This window comes from Arachis stenosperma, chromosome 1 (assembly GCF_014773155.1).
Source record: "Arachis stenosperma cultivar V10309 chromosome 1, arast.V10309.gnm1.PFL2, whole genome shotgun sequence".
NCBI lineage: Eukaryota > Viridiplantae > Streptophyta > Magnoliopsida > Fabales > Fabaceae > Arachis > Arachis stenosperma.
Window position 1 is genome coordinate 10362869 of NC_080377.1, and position 19925 is coordinate 10382793.

The window sequence follows — 19925 nt, forward strand, 5'->3', positions numbered from 1 at the left end:
AAAAGAAAATTAAATATTCGCGCGTTGATTGATTGAAAAATCTGTTAAGCAAGCGCGTGAAATATACATCCAAAGAGAAGCGCGTTTTATGGATAAAAGATATTGAGGACTTATAAGATTTGTATAGGCGTGGAAATTTTTTGTTTCGCTTTATGGACAAATCATACACCTCTACAATTTTTTCCACAAATTTAATTTTAAATTTAAATTTTCTCTTGGTCCCCTGCAAAGACGATGTCAATAACAAAAAATATACACTACCGTACGTGTTTTTGTATGTGCTTAGTAAATGCCTCCAAAACTAACAAAAAAATGTGGAAAATTTATCAGCCACACCATTTTAAATTTTCATAATAGTTGTCACATTATATATGTCGGCAATTGCATGAACATATGCAACCTTTATTCTCCAAAACCTTTCAAAAAACAAGTTAATAATGATCATATGTAGATTTTTTTGTTATTCTAATACCTCTATCATTTGACTTAATAAATATATAGCCTTGATGATAGCTTTACCCAACGTAAAACCAAACTAATTCTTTGAAATCTATATCTCCCGTCGCAAATTCTATTCTACCACCTTTCGTAAGTTCATGATATGATTCATGAACTTAATTCCTCTGTAACATATTTAAAATTATCAATAGATATATAATATATAATTATAGTTAAATAAAATAATATATCCAAATTTAATAATTTTATGCAATTCGAATGAATTCTTAGAGAAATTGAAATAAAAATAAAAAAGTACACTTTTAATTCGCTAATAAATATAATAAGACCACTAGCAGTTAATATATTAAGATACATCACTAACAGGGACCACTCTCATTTTATCTACCTTGAATTAATGTAACTGTGGAGACTTCCCAAACTCAGTAAATGAAAAACCATTGGCAAACTACTAATGAAATAAGTTAAACGAAAATATTTGGTAAACAAAAAAATTAACCAAAAACAGCCAAAACTTATCTTATTTAACATTTATTAACAATTAGTGAATACTAAATAAGACAAATTCTAATTTTTTTTTGCCTCCCTAGCATTATCGTTAATTAAAATTCCCAACCCAAGTTCAGCCAAAACACCAGGAACAAATCAAATCTACGTAAGAAAATATCTTAAGTACCCTCTTCTATTTTTTCCTATTCTTTTCTTTTTTGATTTTTTTGTTTCCATTCAAAAAGTAGAAACCAACTTATTAGGCTAATCAATGTTGACATTGCCAATGGATGTAACATGACAATGAGGTCGAGACATGAGGATATCTTGCACTCAGAAAGTGATAGCAGCAAGTCACGTTTTCAACGGTACAAAATTCTCATGTCAGCCCTGGGGCCTCAAGATGATTGTGTATAGTACAAAGTGTGCAATATACAATGTTGTCCATACCCAGAAATAGAAAAATATCCAATCTGTCTTGTATTAATATCTAGGGGACTTGTAGAAAACTGACCTAAAAGCTTCTGAAAAGTGAGAATACACAAATCTAGGGCATAACTTAGACGAACTCTGATGGTTCGATGTTGCTTTTACTTGCTTCAGATGGAGCAGATTTGGAGGTTAATACAATTACTGAACTGAGTTCTCATGTAGTAATACGTATTCTCGGCTGAAACAGTCAAAACAAATATGTTGAGAAGCATTCAGTCAATCATAACAGGAAGTATTAGGGAACAGCAATTCAAAATTGCATTAGCGTTATGAGAAATAAAATCATTATATATCGTCGATTGGTGAGGGTGGTCAGAAAATTTATTGCAATAACATTCCTCCATTTCCTCTGTAGTCTCTCTAGAACCACTTCCATACTAGAGGCTTAACTTTCACAATCAATAACAGGCATTCCTAAAATTGGATGATTAAACCTTTTATATGAAGGGAGCCATAAAAATTAAGTTCTTCTTTCGAATGGTAAGTGCGGAAACATTTGCTGAACGTTCATATTAAATCATAGAAGAAACCTTCCTAGCCCTGCCTAATAATTTTTAATCAAGGCCACAAAATATGTTGCATTTTTAACATCATTTAGAACAATAAAAACCTGTCCACTGAAAAAAAAAAAAAAAAAAAAAACGTACTTGCTACTCACCTACTATTACCGAATTTAATGGTGTCCTTCTCCCTAAGTTCATAATAACGTTGTGGTTCAATGGGACTATCCTGCAGAAGCAGAGGGCAACAGATAGATTCAACAGAAATCTAATTTAACTAATTAATTGCTATCACAAAAAAAGAACACAAGGAGAAATTGTCGAACGCATTCAATGGCCACTCACATTTACGAAAGTTTTGTTTGTGCTTCCGAGGTCCATTACATAAGGCCTAGTGCAGTTCATGTACCCATTAGATTACAGGTATGCAGAAACCAAAGTGAAAAATAAAATAAAAAATAAAAATGCATTACCTTATTTGCTTTGATATTAAGCCATCAGGTTGCTCCTTTTCAACTTGCCTAAGAAAGGAAAATGAAAGGAAAAAAATTAACACAATCTGGATTAAAATGTAAAGCACCAACAAAATAAACAACTCCATGAGGTTGCTTAAAAGATAAAACAATGAAATACCGGAATTGAATAACAGCATGTTGCTTGCTGCAAGAAGGATGATCTGTAGGGATGTCAGCAACCCTTCTTTCTCTTCCAAAAAGGTAACAACTTTGCCGATGAATGTAAAGGGGCTCTGTCAATCACATACATTTTGTTTAGTAAAAATACGTACAAACAGATAAAAGTGTCTGCTCGCAGACATCATTGAAGATTTTTGCTTTAACACAAGAAGAATAGATAAAGCATGATCAAAACTCAGAGAAATTACTGGATAAACTATGAAAATTGTACAAATGAAATCATAGATTGAACAGAAATACAACAATGTAGAAGTAAAAAAAGGGAAGCAGGTAGAGGAGCTGTCTAATTATGAAAAGCTCATCCCAATAGCTATGATAATAGATACTAATATAATAAATTACAAAGACAAATATATAGTAATAGTAATCATGATTTTTTCTTAAAAAAAAAGGGTAGTCAGTAAAAGCAAATACTTAATGGTCTTAAGCAAGCAAGAAGGGCTTATTCTTATAAGTAAAGCATATTTCTACACGTTAAAATTTTTTTTGGGGGGGGGGATAGCAGGGCTAGGGTCATGAGAAAATTGAATTAAGAATAATATAAAACAAGTGCAGAAGTTATGCAGACTAACCATTGAGGACTTCACCATTCTTGAAAACATAAAGCCTCCATTTAATGTCAGGTTTTCGAGCCTCTGGTGGTTCATTGAACAACAAAGTAACACCTGACCAAGCACTACCATTTAGCATATATTGAAAATGAATAACAAAACTACTTAAAAATAAATTGATATTCATCACAGTGCACAGTGAAAAATAATGGGTCTCTCACCTCTGAATCGATTCGTTTCAGCCGCAAGCTTCCCAGATAGTTCAAATGAAGGTTTTTGCTGCAAAAGGCAGAGGATTTCAGAAACCAACCAGAATGGATCACTCAAAACCTATTCTTTATCCTCCCTTGAAACTAGAAAATATGATTTACGGATAATGTGTGACCCTATCTCTCAAGAACTAGCTTTTGGGGGTGGACTTGAGGGTTCCCCACTCTCGCATATCATCTTCCTTCTTTTGCAATGCAACTTGATTATATATAGACAGTGAGAATGCCCAAACATAAGTTACAGTAATGGTTATGGCAGATTATAATGATCGTTAAACCATCGGTTTTGACCAACCTTGCATTAGAATTGGTATCAAGAAAAGAAAGTGGCTGTATTACTGTCATAGGAACATTGGCAATATGCCTAGAACTAGAAGAACCGCACTAATTAACTTAAGAGTGAGAGCTCCTCTAGTGGCTAATTTACTGCAAATAATTAACCGCACCTAACTAACCCTTCTCCCCTTTATTTTTAGTCATTGATCCTAACTAATAGGGTCTTAACACGTTGGTTAAGTTTGACTCCTCTAAGACAATCTAAATGGGCGAACAAAAAGAAAAAAAGGAAAAAAGATAGCATTTGGAAGAACATTTGTAACACAGCATCACCTCAATTCTCGCCAGATTTGCAAAACAAAACTCCCAAAAATCATAGCATGACTCAACAGCTTGGAGATCAACAACAAAATACAGGACAGAAAATGTCCCAAAAGTTAACTTGGATTAAAGGGTTCTTAACTCTATCCCACTGACACAACGAAGATACACAAGACTACAAAAGTATTAGAGGCATGAGATTCCTACCCAACGAAAAAAAGAAGCACATCATTACCTTTGTTTTTTCTTCCAGCGCCTCCTCAGCAGCCTTCATTTTTGAAATAGAATCATCCTCATCATTCCTGCCAAAATAGCCATCAACCTGGCATCACAAGCTTCCCCAACAATCCCCAATATATTTGAAAACAATGCATTCAAATAGAAAGAGAGAGAAGCAGAGAATATAAGGACAAACCAGAAGACAAGAAAATACCAATGTCATTTTAGATTTTCCTATCACTAATCTGGCATTTTCAACATTATTCAAGTCAATGTGCTGAAATTCCTAAACTCAAGAAACATACATTTTTAATCCATAATCTTATCTATCCAATGCTAAATGTTACAAACAACCAACAATAACATGTCATATCTTGCCACATGCCACATAGATAAATCAATGACACTAGGCCACCAGAAGTATAGTGTTTGATAAATGCCAATCCAGCCCCTTGCACTGCATTTCAATGTAGTGATCACTAGGAGAAAACACCCCACCTAGGGATGATAACTTCAGATTTAGATGGTTGTTCAATTATTTTATAAATGTATGCAACAGCTACCACCTTCCCACAACTCTCCAACTTATCAAACTTTGAGTACATTACATCTATGCAAGAAAGCTGCCTTTCTGAAATGCATTTCTACAAAGCTAGATTTGGCACAGGTTGAAGGAGAATCATCACTCCAGCACGCATGAATAGAACTCTCATTAAAAGATTTGGCTTAAATGAAACTAAAATAACATCAAATAGCATGAACACCACCAAGATCAGCAACACGTCAATATAGAGTTCAAAGTTCGAACAGCAGCTTACATCTGTTCAGCTCCTCTTATGTTAGTCACCTGCAAGCATTAAACAGCAGTCCAAATAAGCATCAAGCTGGAGAATATTTAATCTGAAAAAAGCAGGAATGGAGAGAGCATAATAATGGGGAAATAAATGCAGAAATAAATGCCAAATGTTTGGAAGAACAAATAATTAAAAATTTTGGAGAACCAAGTGGGGAAACAAGACAATGGAATTTGGAAGTAACACTTCAATGCTAAACTCAGCACACAAAAACCGTTCGCGCTTGATTCCTAAAAGTTATCTCCAAACAGTCATATTGACTTGATTAACCCTCCCACCTCACCCTAGGAATACCTCAGGAACATAACTATTAAACATTATACTCAATGAGAAATAAGATAGAAAGAAGTTAAATAATTATAAATTCCTCTTTTCCCCTATCAGTGTGAAACAAGGATTGGAGATGTTTAAACAAAAAACGCAACAAATAAATTAATCTTTGAATGAAAACAAACCCCAGTAGTCCAGTACGCAAGAGTATAGTTCTATACCGTCATGTTTCCACATGACTAGCACCTCATCAGTTCATCAATTGTCACTTCCAACAAAGTATTAAGACTGTGACTTCACCCATCACCCTTATCAACAAAAGTTCACAATTTGAATATACTATTCACACAATTATCATGCTTATCATCACTTATCTATCAACTGAAATGACTGAACTGCAACATTATAGCCTCCAGCCCTCCACCAACCCAATACTTCACAAACTTCATCTTAAATCATGTACAATCTTCAACACAACATATACCATACAATTGTCCATGTCATTGCACAAGACAACATGATAAGAGCTCTCAATCTCTCATAACATCCTAACTGGAACTATTCCCCTAAGAATCAAAGATTTGGATAAAACTGTTGTTATTTTAACAATCATATACTGCATTAAACATCTCCTCAAAGCCACCTGCCTAACCATTGAACACTCTCTAGGATCCTAAGGTTCAAAGGCACTTTAAATTAACATACCCTAATTCAAATTCCACGTGCATTAGCAAAGTCTCCTACTCTCCTAGTCACTTAAAAGTCAGAAAGCTTTGTTTGCCAACTAATTCAAGCTCTACTCCTCAAACCTTCAAATCTGCTTCAACAAATCATCTACGCTCGTCTTAGTACACCATGCTTGCAGTTCCAATCCAACATTCATGATTTCATGCCATCTCTTCCATCAAAGCCAATCATACACTAATATTATGTTCCAACTAATGTGGTGATAACACTTGCACGGTTACACTAAAGAATATAAATCCCAAAACAGGAATCCAATCATAAACTCAGAAAATAACAGAAAGGAACACAATACCATTTCCTGACCTACATCCAAATTCTTCAAATTCCAACAGCATACAAGAGATTTTAAGTAAAATAGCAATTAACAGGAACATGAAGCAATATATTAAACATAGGGTTGGATATCACCGGACACCTCATCACGAGGCTTTGCAGAGTCGTGACGGCGATGTTGGGAAGGCGGAGACTGCGACCGGTGGTGCCTGTTCCGACCATTGCGCTCTTGCTCCGGCGACCTCTCGTGCCTAGACCTCGACCTCCTTCCGTTCCTTCCGTCGGCATCTCCATCGCCGCGGTCATCGGCTTCCCTCCTCTTCTCCTTCTTCCGCTCCGCCACCTCCCTCTCGGAACCCCTACCTCTTCCGCTTTCGCCATGGCTCTTCTCGCTCTCACGTTCCAATTGAGCTCTCTTCAATCGCTTGGTTCTCGGCGATGGAGAACGAGAGCGAGACCGGGATCGAGGAGGAGGATCCGGGGAACCGGAACTGGTCCGAGTCTGTTTTTCTGAGTAACGGTGCTTGGTGTCTCGCTGAGGCGGCGGAGAGATGCTTCGGTGGCTCCGGTGGCGGCGAGAGGAAGGAGAATGGTGATGGTTTGTGGAAGAGGAGTAACGGCCCATGGTTGTGAGCGTGGTGGTGACCGCAGAGGATCTCGAGAGTTCCAGTAGAGAAACTCTAACTAACTTACTAACTAACTAACAAACTGAAACTGAAACTGCCACTGTACTGCATTGCTGGTTTTCTTTTTAATTTTGAATTTATTTTGATTTGTGAATGCTTCCTTCTTCCTTGTAGCGGGGAAGATTCAAGTTCAGTTTAGGGTTTATCAGCTTCAACACTGAGTGGCCATTTTTTTAGTAATAAATAAAATAAATTGATTATTCACTCAAATGTGGTCTTTTAGATATTTATATTTTTTATTTTTAACTTATCTTGTTAGAAATGCAAACAAGATGAATACACATATTTGTTATTATTATTAACGAAATAAATAATACAAATATAAATATTTGAAGAAAAATAAACATTTTCTTAATGTCTCAAAAGTCTAAAAAATAGGTTCAACGTTTTCTCCAACATGTTTTATCAAAAAAAGTATGTGTACGTTATAAGAACTTTTTATATTTATTTTATAAATGTTTTTGTATTTCTATTTTTAATAAAATAATTTTTTGAAACTTAATTAAAAAACAATCTTACTAAATAACCAAGAGAGGTTCTGTCGATTTCCGTCCAATTTCTATTGGGGGGACTCCAAAGCCCATTTAAAAAAAAAACACGTCTAATCGGTAAATTTAATTCACCATTAATTACCACTAGTAAACATAATTAACTCTATCTTTCACTTTTCAAGTCCAGCCTCATCCCCCCAAATCCGGCGGCTTCCCCTTCCTGACCTCCCTCCTCCTTCCTTGGACATGTTTCCATCACCGGTGTCAACAATGGTCAGTGCCGCCTGCACTTTCGTCGGCGAGCAACCACTGATCTTCGGAAGTGTATCTGAGTGCCGCCATTGCTGTACAAGACACATGCATAAGAAGACACTTCCTGGACAAGACATATTCACAAAAGACACTTATATTTAAAAGACACATCCACAAAAGATACATCTATTAAAAGACACATGCATAAAAATATACTTTCATTAAAAGAACATTAATAACCCACATCAATGAATGATGCATTCATTCCTTCTTCTCCAAATATATGTTCCATCAACAAAGCCGTCGAAAGATGCGGGATTTTTGTTTGCGGTGTCGAAGGATATGCATTCGATGGCAATCGGGTGATGAAACACACACGAGTTTTCGCGATAACAGGTTTCACCGTCACGAAACAGCAGCGTACCAATGAACTGGCGACGCATTGGTTATTGCGGTTCAAACGGCAACGCACCACAATGGCAGCGAATCGGCACCTGGCGAAGAAGATGACCACAACCTGTACGATAAAAGTTTCTGCCGGAGCAAAACGGCCGCGCACTGATGCATAGTAGTTGTGCAGCTGTGACGAGAGCGCACTGCAGCGACGACAGCAAAGCAGCACTGTTGGCGAGAAAGAAGATGTTGTGATAATAGGAGAAAGATGGATACTGATTACATCACAGTGACCTTGTGGACGGTTATTCAACATAATCCTTATTATTCAAATTTATTAAAATAATTTAAAATTATTAATTAAATTGTCAAAAATTGACAGACTCATGATACCCAATACTTTTTCATTAAAAAAAAAAATACTTATTCACCTAACAAAATGTCATTCTTATATACTTATCATATCTTTCTACCAAAAATAAAAAATCAAAACCCTAACAAAAAATATACTTAAATATTGGATAATTTATTTTGTACTGGATAGAATATAGTAGTGTTATTAAACCATTACATAAACTTAAGTTACTATTTTCTTAGTGATTGAGTTTTTTCAATAACTCTATCTTCAAGACCTATACAATTTGCTCTTAAAAGTTAAACATAAGTGTTTATAATTGGTCACATATTATCATTTAATCTTAAAAGAGATAATTTTTTAAAAACTAAATTAACATACGTCTAATTTTTTAGATATTATTTTGACTATTAATACGTTAAAATTGCTCAATTAAATTTTTAAAAAAATGTACATAAATTGGTTCACCATGAGTGTTGAAAATTCAAAAGCAAAAAAATCTTTGTCAATGCAATCTATCTTTCTATTTCTCATGTTTCTACTCAGCTCCTTCTATACCTCCTATAAGTTAAACCTGAATGGCTATGCTTTTAACCTTAGCCATTGCAATGGAACATTGAGGTAGAAATGACAAGGGTGGAAGAAAATTCAGTCACACCCATCTCCCCTTTTAAGATTTAGTCAAAGTAGCCTAATGAGAACAAAAAATGTCAACCGGACATAACAAACCATATTATAGGAGACTGTATCAACTACTCTCATCTATCATTAGATGAGGATATGTCGATACAGTCTCCTAAAATTGTTATGTCCAAATAACATTTTTCAAGAGGATATGTAATTTACTCCTAACAAGAGTGGTTAATATGTAAGGTGAGAGTGTTGGCGAATCATGTTTTTTCTTTTCTTTTCTCTTCACTTGATGTTGTTGTTGTTTTCCTCTATGCTACTATTTACATTAGCAAAAAAACATATTTCAGAAATCAATAATGGGCTCTCCCAAAGTCAAGTTTCTTTCTACTGTCCATGGCAAGTTAAAGAGCTTGGCCATTATGAACTTGAAGATTTTGTTCACATTAATGTTGTGAGTTGCACTTGAGAAGAAAAGGGTAGCTTTCATTGCCCTTGCATAAGCCCTAGCCTGAATCAAGAAAATAAATGCACTATTATTACCAAGTTAAAGTTGAACAAAAAGTTTCAAAAATAAATAAACAAAATCTTAAATAACTTTTTTCAAAATTGCTATGTGCACATAAAACTATTAAGTTTTTTTTTTGTTGCCCACAATATCCTCTCCGACAGGCCAATGACTAATTCGTCACAGATCTAAACTCTATTTAAGGGTTTGTCATTGGCAAATGGGTTGCTGCATGTACAAAACGGGATTCGAACCCCAACACTTGCTTAAGCGGGCGAGTGAACTGACACTCGACCAACTCAAGTTGGCTAAACTATAAGTTTTTTACAATGAGTATTTCGTATTCCCCCTATATATTTGATAGGGATGGCTGATTTTTTGTGCACACATAATATGGTTTAAGTTTTTTTGTCCCTATAAAACTTGAAATCCATCCATACTGTCACATCTATGATTCAAAGCATAAGTACTAATCTCTAAATTAATTTGTATGTGGATGATAATAAGAACCAACTTAACCTATTTTTGAAAAATTTTGGACCGAAACTAAATTAATAACAAATAGAAAGACACAAACCACAAATTAGGACTAGAAACTTCATAAACCCATAAATAAATAAATAAATGAAAATAATATTTCAAATCGGTCTCTAAGAAATTTTTTCGTCAAACACTATAGTTTCCGGCAAAATTTAATTACAAAATCAATCTCCAAAATTTTATTTCAAAAACAAATTAATCCTCACATCAAATTATTCGTCTACATAAAAAGACTAATCGGATAATTTTAACGATGCGGACTCATTCACATTATCCAACTAAAAATTTTTCGAAAACCAATTTGGGATATTTATTATTCATAAATAAATAAAGCTAAGGCATATATAGAAAGTGACGCTTTATCTAAAGGAGTAAATAGGGGAGCATTGGATATTGCTTTAATCAATAAGTAGGAGTGTAGGACCCAAATTTTAGAAGCATAACGCGGAAATTTGGCAATCAATGAGTGTTATGTTTGCATCATATCATATATGCATTTATTTTAGAAAATGTCAAGACAAAGAAACCAATCAGTTACACAACATAAGTGATTAAGAGGATATTAATAAATGATAAATAAGGTAAGTTCTGTTGTTTTTTTTTTTTTTTTGTCTCTCTAGTATTACCGGAAATAAAATGTATGGATTATCTTTTACTTTTGCATAAGGTGCAATAAATAATTAGTTATTTACCTGTGTTACAATGGTCCATTGCAAATTAGGTGGAAGTCTAACAAAATCATCAAATTTGGTTCCTATTAGAATGGGAATTGCAGTCTGCAAGTGAAAAAAAAATGGACTTCAAAAAACTTCAAATTTGAATGATTGAATGGAATATGACAGATAGAACAATTACTACATAAATCACCTTTATGCCTTTTATCAACAAATCAGCACCTTTAATTTCTTTGTATAGTTTTTATGACAAATTGAAGTCGATTATTGATCATAATGGTAAATTAAAGTTCCATCTTTTATGAACAGAAATGCATGTATGAAGTGTTTTCTTTTGTACCCTTTTAAAAGCTTTTCCATGTAAAAAGCATTTGGAGCCAAAGTTTAATGAGTGATGATACCAATTTATTGATTTCACCAACAATTAATCCAACTAAATTTGAAACAATAGTTTAAGAATTCAATTTTAATGCAATGTCAGTATAAAGAATTTTTTACACAGACAACCAATCGTGTATTGACACATCAGCAAAAGGGACTACTTTTCAAACCCACAACTTAAAAAAAATCTAAAAGCATAAATCTGGTTGAATAACAAGTGTATCAAATTAAACTTATAGTTTAAGCCATTCTTAAAAAACTAATGTTTTGGTACCTGATTCCACTTTCTTGCTTCACTATACCATCCAACAACACTGCAAAACAAACCCCAAAAAGTGCAAAAACTCAAAACTCATTTCTGCAATTGTTACTAAAAAATCCCAGTAGAAAACCTAGCAGATAGATAGATTATGAACCTACCTATTTAGTGTGGATCTACTTGTGAGATCAAACATAATCAAAATTGCATTTGCATCTTTACAAGCCATGGGAATTTGATCCAATGACCCTTTGTCACCTACATATATAGACCATAAAATAACTTTCAAGTCAAACCCTTGATGAGATATTTGTGTAAAAAAAACAAAAAATTTCAAAATAAATAAATAAAATATGAATTAAAAGATATAGAGAAAGAGATAAGGAGGGAAATTGAACCAAATCATCATCACCTGCAACATCCCATATACTAAACAAAATTCTTGCTCCATTAACAGATAAAGTTTTGTCCATCAGATTAAGTCCCTTCATATTCAAGCTCCTCTTTTCTTGCTCATCCCCTACATACTTGATCTGAATGAAAAAAAAAATACTTTCTTAAATTCTTACTCACTATAAATTAAGAGGGTAACTAAAAATCAATATCTTTATTTGTTTTAGTTTACCCCAAAAAACAAAAACATTAAAAATTTAAACTTTTTACTAAAACAAATGAAACCCAAAATTATTCCAATGAAAAAAAAAAAAACATGCAACCGCAGCAAAAAAAATAAAAAATAAAAACTTTATTAATTCCTACTCACTATAAATGAAGAGGATAGCCAAAAATCAATATTTTTAATGGTTTTAATTTACCCCAAAAAACCAAAAACATTAAAAATTTAAACTTTCTACTAAAACAAATGAAACCCAGAATTTAAAAAAGAAAAAAAATTAGAAAAGTGTTCTCAAGATATATATAGATAGTTACATACCACAAAGCTAGTTTTTCCAATATGGCAATCACCAAACAAACTAATCTTGAGATTCACCAAATCAGAATCTGACTCATACCCACCACCACCACAGCTCCTTCTTGTCCCCTGCATGATCCCCTCACCTCCGTCGTCGTCCACCGGAGACTCACGGCGGAGTGAAAGTCTCTGGTAACGTGAAGAAGAAGGAGGCCTTGGTGGTGAACTTAGAGAGCAAGACAAGATCCTATCCCAAACAAAGTGGAAGCATAAACGACCAACAAAGGAGACTTTATTGAAGAAGAAGCTCCATTGAAGTTCGATTGTGTTTCTGAGCTGAGTCATGGTCGTTGCTGTGTCGTGTGTTTTGGTTCTTGTTCTTCTGGATTTTTGTCTGAGACTCAGAGAAGGTCGTAGCTCCATTTTTTCTTTTCTATTTTTTTGGGTTTTTCAGTTTCTTCTCCTTGTTTTGGGTCCCATTATTGTTGTTAAGTAGGCATAGATTCTTATTATGCCGCCCAATATGTTAGAACTTAGAAAAGTAGTCTAATGAGGATTTGATTCTAAATTTCCAAGTCTACATGTTCTTTTATAATTATTGTATTAGTTGCACACACAAAATTAGTTATTAAATTAATTATTAATAATAAAAATATATTAAAAAATTAAATAATATATATTTATATAAAAATATATAATAATTAATTTTTAATATACATATATGGAATGGTCACCTTTTTATATTTATAACAAATTGTATAAATAATATAGTTAAGTTTTATGTTAAAATGTAATTAGATTTATTTTATAATTGAAACAAAAATATAAATATTAAATTATATTTTTTGTGTTTATAAAAAAATTGATCATGTTATTATGAGAAAATGTGATATTTTATTACAACAAATTTAATTATTTTAGAAGATAATTATTACTTTATTAAAAAAATTAAAATAATACTATATATATATATATATATATATATATATATATATAATGATTTAGTAATAAATTTTAGTATTTATACAATGTTTTTATAATGTCAAGATACCAATAGTGAAATACAACGACTAATCTCAATTAATTCTGTGTTGACTAGTTGTCAATATGTGGAATATTTGGGTTGAAGTTTTGAACCTTTTTCCTTATTTAAGGTGATAATTAAAGTTAATCCAAAATTCCAAATATATATATATATATATATATATATATATATATATATATATATATATATATAGAGAGAGAGAGAGAACAAACTATTATTTTGACTTTCAATTTTTTTGGTTTTTAACAAAATTTTATAGTTTTTTAAAATAAATAAATAATATTGATTGTATCCTCCTAAAATAACTTCATCCGACAAAATTATAATGTTAAACATAATTATATGATAACTTAAAATTTTTTATTGAATTAAAGACCCCATTAGCCAATTCTACCCTATAAACTTTCATTATATTTTCGATTGGTTATTTATTCGTCTTCATCGAAGTAACGCCCTTATTAAATACTCCATATTCCTCCATAAGCATGCATACTTTTAATGTATAATAAGACCGAAACAAATACATACAATAGTTTGATGAGCTTTATTTTCTTCGATGTCTTCGAGGCTTCCATTGTGTTAATTATGTGATTTTTTATATATGCTATGGAGTAAGGACAATCGTGATGTTATTCTAATAATAGATTTTATTTTCTAAAGTACAATGAGACAAGTCTTGTGGAAACCAATGTCACTTCTTCAGTCCTTCCTATCACCTTCCATGCCCAAGTGGCAAGACCACATGTCCACATCTTGTGGGGGAAAAAAAATACAAACCCATGCATGTATTAATTAATTTCGATTGGATAAATAAATAAAAATTTAATTATTATGTCAGTATCTATAGTTTTATTAAATTTTTAATTATATTTTTATATTTTTTTAATTAAATTTTTATATTTTATTAAATTTTATAATTAAATATTTATTGTGATAAAAATATTAGAATTAACAGAATATTCTATTAAATTATACAGAATATTTAGTCGAATATTAGATATATTCGTTTTTTTAATAAAATATTCTGTTAATTCTATCATTTTTGTTATGACAGGAACTTAATTATAAAATTTGATATGATATAAAGATTCAATTAAAAAAAATATAAAAATTTAATTAAAAATTAAGTAAAATTATAAAAATTAACAAAATAATTAAACCATAAATAAATCAACTTAAATTAATCGAATAGTCAATTTAGTCGTCCACTGAGTCCGAATTTTCTTGGCCTAATACGTGGCAACCAAAAAAGGTTGGATAAATAATTGAGATTATATATATTACGTCCTCCTAATTTACATTATATTTTATTAATAAGCATAAGGAAATGTGTAACTCAAAAAAATATTATACATAATAAGTAGGACATGCAATTAAAAGGCTATATATTTCCAAGACTTTTATCTCATTTTAATTAAAATCTTAACAAATGAATAATTATTTTTATTTTAGTATGAAATGTATTTTTATTTGTGATGTGTTACATGCTGTTGTTGTTATCACCATTATTAATGTCTAATGAATCAAAATAAATTCAGTTTCTGAACACTGCCTTTTCATTAAAAAAAATGACGATTTTAAATGTGTGTTTTTTTCTATAACGTATTTTTTAACTATACTCTTTACTTCTTGTAAAAAATAAAAATAAAATGCTAGACCAATTTCTTAATATATAATTTTCTTACAGTATGAATTAATAAATATTCTCTCCTCAGAAATAGCTCTGACAAAATAAAGATAATTCCACTTGGTTACAAGTAATTATTATGTGATCTCTGTCGTTTATAATAATTGAGTAAGATTAGGATGCAGATAAATATTATCCTAAGTCATCAACTAACACCAATTATGTGTATAAAAATTTTTGTGCAAGGTGTTGATGGCAGAGAACAATCATGCACATGCTGACAAACAGAATAAAGAAAGTGAAAAGCACACGGATTTGAAAATTGAATGATGCTAATCACAAACCATTTAGTACGTGTAAACTGTTTAGTATACTTGAGTGGTAGTATTGTTCTTTGCATATTGACTTTGATTTATGGATAATTGGATGTTATTTTGGAAAGTTAAGTTAACTTTGAAAGTTAGGTTCTGTGATGTGAAATTGTGTTCACAAAATTCTATAAGACATGTTAGATGCATGAAAATGCAATAAAGGATATTTATATGGTTTAATTACTTAAATAGTCTCTATAGTTTTATTAAGTTTTTAATTAAATTTTTATATTTTTTTAATTAAATTTTTATATTATTTTTAATTTTATAATTAAATTTTTTTATATAAAAAACATTAAAATTAATAAAATATCACAAAAAATATAGTAAAAATCTAATTAAATTTTTAATTATGCATACTTTTAATTTACAAAAAAATATTTAGTTAATTCTAATCATTTTTATACCAAAAAAGACTTAATTATAAAATTAAAAACAATATAAAAAAATAATTAAAAAATATAAAAATCTTTGATACTTCTATATTTTATAAAATATAAAACTAAATGTCCTTTTAAACAAAACACTATCCTCCGCTTTAAAAGAGAATTTAGAGACGGTCCATGTCAAATGCACAAATAGAAAGCCGTTGCAACTAATGCATAAAACCTCAAGAGATATAAATAAAGTTTTAAAGGGTCCATCAAAATGATGAGATATACTAAAATAGTCTCGAGATCCAATTATACCAATTACGTCCCTGAAATTGATAAAAGTGTAGTATGTTAATCACTTAATTCCTCAATCTTTTTCCATCAAGTGACTCATCAAGCAGTTGGGGAATAGCATAGTGCATTTTGACAATATCAGAGACGTAATTGGTGTAGTTGGAATCTTAGAGACTATTTTAGTGCACGCGATCAATCTCAAGGACCACTTTAGGACTTAATTCGAGATGAGTGTAATTAGTAGTCTAAGCATAGTCATGAGTTTATAGATACTAAAGACTGAAATGGATTAAATGCTTAATTGCTTGTGATAAATGGCTAAAATAATACCAAACTAGCACAGTTCAAGAGTTATCATAGGCTGAACAACTATGTTGGCTGAACTAGCATGGAATGGAAACAAACTACTCATCATGCTCTTTGCACTGAAAAATTAACAATGAAATCTTTGATTTCATCACTAGCCCTATCTAGCGCCGTTCGACCATCGGCGTCTTTTACATCGTATTTCGCTCCGGCTCGCAGGAGTTCCTCGATTTTAGGCTTGTCACCTTCTGAGGCAGCTAAGAGCAGTAGGATGTCCACAGGGTGGATGTTTTGGTTTAGAAGAGCCTCCATTTTATCATATGTTCCTTCAACCGCAAGCATCCCCATATAGTTGAAATACTGTAAAAATGTATTATGATATGAATATCAAGTTTCTTACTACTGTAAAGGAATCCTAAAAGCATTTCTCAATCACACACAATTTCTGTTTCAAAACAGTTTTTTAGAGTCAAAAGTGGTACACCCTAAGTCCAATAGTAACTAGGCTCTAATTAGAATTAGAGCTATAATGGGTTATTAGGGATTAAATTCTTGATTAGGTCTATAAATATATGGACTACCCTAATGTCTTATCAATGGAGATTGAAACTTTAATAATATTTCTTTTCAAAAATACCCTCATTTGATTTTTCAAATCCCAAATCTACCCCTTAATATCCATATTTATCTTAAACTAAACATAGTACCGAGACATAACTCAGTCCAATACATTTCACACTAAACACAATACAAAGACTTGGTTTAGTCTCTGTCTCCTAGTCTCAGTTTCCCTTACAAACGCAGCCTAAGGGCATTCTCTTGTGGAGTCATGGACCGACTCAAAGAGGGTCTAACACAAACCTATGAATATCCGAAATTCACCAAACTCTAACTAATCTTAGCTCGAGCCAAGTTAGCCAACTGTAGGATAAAGCCTTTTCAGCACTAGATTTCCATCTAAAGTACTTAAATCTGAGTCCTTTTTTAAGGGACCAGGTGCCGAATAACTTGCAATTACCAAAGATGGTGCTTCCAAAAATGAATTCACAAAACACAATAAGAATATGACAGTCAACAAACCTTAAAGAAGGTGGAAAAGCATATTAACAGCATATTCAGTAATAGTGTTGCTATAAAACCATTCGAAATAGCAAAGAAATGGCATCGAGTTAAACATCAAGATCTTCCAGTGTAGAGATAGTAGCTGGCCCTGATTTCTGAAGTCCTTACAAAACAATATATATGTATACTCAAATGCAGAATTGAAGAGAGAAGATTCTAAACAAAGTTGCAATGTTTTTATTGGATTCACCATTCATGTGCCTTTACAGCTTTACCTAATAGCTTAAGCTTTTGAGAAAAATTGTTTCATGGAAACCATGCATATCTTATCTTTACTCACTGTAAGTCATCTCAACAGAAATTTGACAGAACTATGCAGTGATTAAGATGCAAAATTTTCAAACAAGAAGTCATCATATATATTATATCCCAAATATGTATGATATAAAGTGTCATCTAACATTCTTACTGCAGAGTGATTTTATCTTTTTATTGTTTAGTATCACAATGTAAACCAAGAAATCCATTTTTATTGTGATCTAAAAAATGGTGCTTTTGGTTTGCATTTTCATTCTTTTCTGTGTTTCATTGTCAGTGTTTTTGTTTGTTTCAATTTTCACTTCTACCATTTCTAGCATTTGGTTAGAAATGTCAAACGGATACAATCTTTCATGGTTGGAAATGGCTACTTACTCTTCACAAAATCATGACATCAGAAAACACTGAAAATCAAAATAAAAAACAAAAAATTTTCAATCTTTTATGTGCATTGCTACAACAATTATCATCATATTGGATCAAGAATTTTCAATTTTACTCAAGTTTCTCTTTGGCTTGTTATATGACATTGAAATTGGATCAAAACTGGCATCATTATCTATTACACAAATGACATAAAAAATTGGGTAAAAGTTTATATAGAAATGAAATGAGATAAGAACCTGTTCAACATCATCTCTATCAAAATCATCACGGCTCTGGCTACCATAAATTCCAGCACCTTCAGCATCAACACCATTCTTACCAAACTTGAACCAGCATGTGGATTTGGAACCATTGGAGGGTCCAATCATAATAATACCAGAGTTTGTGACTCTCAACCATCCAACCCTTTTTCTGCTTCCAAGAAACTCACAACTACCCAACCTGTTTGTAGAAGCCAAACAGGACTTAGACTTAGAAGAAGAAGAAGAAGAAGAAGTGGTAATGGGTTGGTGAGTGATGCATGGGATAGAAGCCATTGCTGTGTTCAAAGTTTTTCTCAAGAACTAGTTTCACTTCTTCTGAGTGTGTTATCCATCCACATGTCAGAAACAGAGAGAATCACCAACAATCAAATGATGTTTTTTTTTTGTTTTTGGGATTGATGTGAAAAACAAAAAGCATTTTGGGCCCTTCACATTTGGTTGGTTTTAGTATCTGAAGCCATAGGTTTTTTGGTTTAGATTTTTTGCAGCCTTGAAACTCTTATTTGGTCCACAAGATCTTTTGTACTTTTCTCTTTATCTGAATCTCAAAAATGACTCACACATGGACACATCACTAAGCTGGCATATTTGTACTTTCCAATAAATATAATAATAAAAATAAATAATAGTTTGATTATTATTGGCTAAGTGCAAGATATAATCACATGTTAGACACATGCACACATCACTGATTTTCTATAAAGAATGCAAATAACAGTTGCTTTTTCTAGGGTGTTCAAGTATAAATCGATCCAAACTAAATTGTTCATTTAATTTAATTTAAATTAAAAATTGATTAAAATTGTATTAATTTAGATTTGATTGGATTTTATTTTTTGCAAACTATTTGATCGGATCAAATTTCGAATTTATTTTTCATAACCGATCCAATTCAATTCAAACTCCACAATGTGCTATAATATTATTATTTTATTATTATATTTATAATTATACTTATAACATGTTCAATTTTTTATACATTTTTATATTATTCATGTATTATTATTATTTAATAAATATTTTATGTTCAAACTGTTATTTATTTATTTATTTTAAATAACTTATAATTTTATTTCTATTGTTATGTTATCATTGACTTTTTAAGATATTGTTGAGACTTGTTATATCATTATTGATTATTTAAAATTTGATGTTGAGACTTGTTATATGTATTTAATTTTTTTAATTTATAAAACCACAAATCCAATCCAATCCAAACTGCTTGAAATTGGATCGACTTCGATTTTTTTTTAAAAAAAACATCTAATTTAAATCGTACCGCAAATAAAATTAATATTCGAACCAAATTAATTTTTTACTCAAAACCGATCTAAACCGCATCGGGAACTTCTCTAATTTTTTCCTTCATAGTACTTTACAT

At 31.6% G+C, this 19925-nt stretch overlaps 4 protein-coding genes across 5 annotated transcripts; all 4 read right to left on the bottom strand.

Annotated features, from left to right (window-relative positions):
• Nucleotides 1-1307: 1307 nt before the first annotated feature.
• LOC130943956 (FHA domain-containing protein DDL) lies at nucleotides 1308-7262 on the bottom strand. The gene is made up of 10 exons (XM_057872064.1): nucleotides 6558-7262; nucleotides 5090-5118; nucleotides 4288-4354; nucleotides 3408-3465; nucleotides 3208-3300; nucleotides 2574-2688; nucleotides 2414-2461; nucleotides 2286-2331; nucleotides 2099-2169; nucleotides 1308-1618 (listed from the first exon to the last, which is right to left on the bottom strand). Exons 1-10 carry the CDS (start codon nucleotides 7038-7040, stop codon nucleotides 1579-1581), a joined length of 1050 nt encoding a protein of 349 aa, XP_057728047.1. The 5' UTR covers nucleotides 7041-7262; the 3' UTR covers nucleotides 1308-1578.
• Nucleotides 7263-7645: 383 nt separating this feature from the next.
• LOC130939627 (uncharacterized) lies at nucleotides 7646-8675 on the bottom strand. 2 transcript variants are annotated; one of them, XM_057867720.1, is made up of 2 exons: nucleotides 8089-8675; nucleotides 7646-7936 (listed from the first exon to the last, which is right to left on the bottom strand). In XM_057867720.1, the coding sequence occupies exons 1-2, from the start codon at nucleotides 8551-8553 to the stop codon at nucleotides 7763-7765; spliced, it is 639 nt and encodes a 212-aa protein (XP_057723703.1). In that variant the 5' UTR covers nucleotides 8554-8675; the 3' UTR covers nucleotides 7646-7762. The 2 variants fall into 2 exon arrangements, with proteins under 2 accessions (XP_057723703.1, XP_057723708.1); XM_057867725.1 differs by having other exon boundaries at nucleotides 7646-7968.
• A 378-nt stretch (nucleotides 8676-9053) lies between these two features.
• On the bottom strand, nucleotides 9054-13042 carry LOC130939621 (septum-promoting GTP-binding protein 1-like). The gene is made up of 6 exons (XM_057867713.1): nucleotides 12519-13042; nucleotides 11997-12117; nucleotides 11746-11842; nucleotides 11600-11639; nucleotides 10963-11046; nucleotides 9054-9733 (listed from the first exon to the last, which is right to left on the bottom strand). Exons 1-6 carry the CDS (start codon nucleotides 12918-12920, stop codon nucleotides 9569-9571), a joined length of 909 nt encoding a protein of 302 aa, XP_057723696.1. The 5' UTR covers nucleotides 12921-13042; the 3' UTR covers nucleotides 9054-9568.
• Nucleotides 13043-16341: 3299 nt separating this feature from the next.
• LOC130961906 (protein LHCP TRANSLOCATION DEFECT) lies at nucleotides 16342-18958 on the bottom strand. Its single transcript, XM_057887946.1, has 2 exons — nucleotides 18518-18958; nucleotides 16342-16874 (listed from the first exon to the last, which is right to left on the bottom strand). Exons 1-2 carry the CDS (start codon nucleotides 18815-18817, stop codon nucleotides 16620-16622), a joined length of 555 nt encoding a protein of 184 aa, XP_057743929.1. The 5' UTR covers nucleotides 18818-18958; the 3' UTR covers nucleotides 16342-16619.
• Between the last annotated feature and the right edge of the window lie 967 nt (nucleotides 18959-19925).

What these genes read in the sequence shown, in the direction of transcription:
- LOC130939627 (XM_057867720.1), bottom strand. Translation starts at nt 8,553, where the DNA reads ATGTTGAATAACCGTCCACAAGGTCACTGTGATGTAATCAGTATCCAT. An exon ending in TGAATGCATCATTCATTGAT is followed by an intron (nt 7,937 to 8,088) that starts GTGGGTTATTAA and finishes TGTCTTGTACAG; the next exon opens with CAATGGCGGCACTCAGATAC.
- LOC130961906 (XM_057887946.1), bottom strand. Translation starts at nt 18,817, where the DNA reads ATGGCTTCTATCCCATGCATCACTCACCAACCCATTACCACTTCTTCT. An exon ending in ATAGAGATGATGTTGAACAG is followed by an intron (nt 16,875 to 18,517) that starts GTTCTTATCTCA and finishes ACATTTTTACAG; the next exon opens with TATTTCAACTATATGGGGAT.
- LOC130943956 (XM_057872064.1), bottom strand. Translation starts at nt 7,040, where the DNA reads ATGGGCCGTTACTCCTCTTCCACAAACCATCACCATTCTCCTTCCTCT. An exon ending in CAAACAAAACTTTCGTAAAT is followed by an intron (nt 2,170 to 2,285) that starts GTGAGTGGCCAT and finishes CTGCTTCTGCAG; the next exon opens with GATAGTCCCATTGAACCACA. An exon ending in ATTAAATTCGGTAATAGTAG is followed by an intron (nt 1,619 to 2,098) that starts GTGAGTAGCAAG and finishes TGACTGTTTCAG; the next exon opens with CCGAGAATACGTATTACTAC.
- LOC130939621 (XM_057867713.1), bottom strand. Translation starts at nt 12,920, where the DNA reads ATGGAGCTACGACCTTCTCTGAGTCTCAGACAAAAATCCAGAAGAACA. An exon ending in AAGCAAGAAAGTGGAATCAG is followed by an intron (nt 11,047 to 11,599) that starts GTACCAAAACAT and finishes TTTCACTTGCAG; the next exon opens with ACTGCAATTCCCATTCTAAT. An exon ending in AATGGACCATTGTAACACAG is followed by an intron (nt 9,734 to 10,962) that starts GTAAATAACTAA and finishes TTCTTGATTCAG; the next exon opens with GCTAGGGCTTATGCAAGGGC.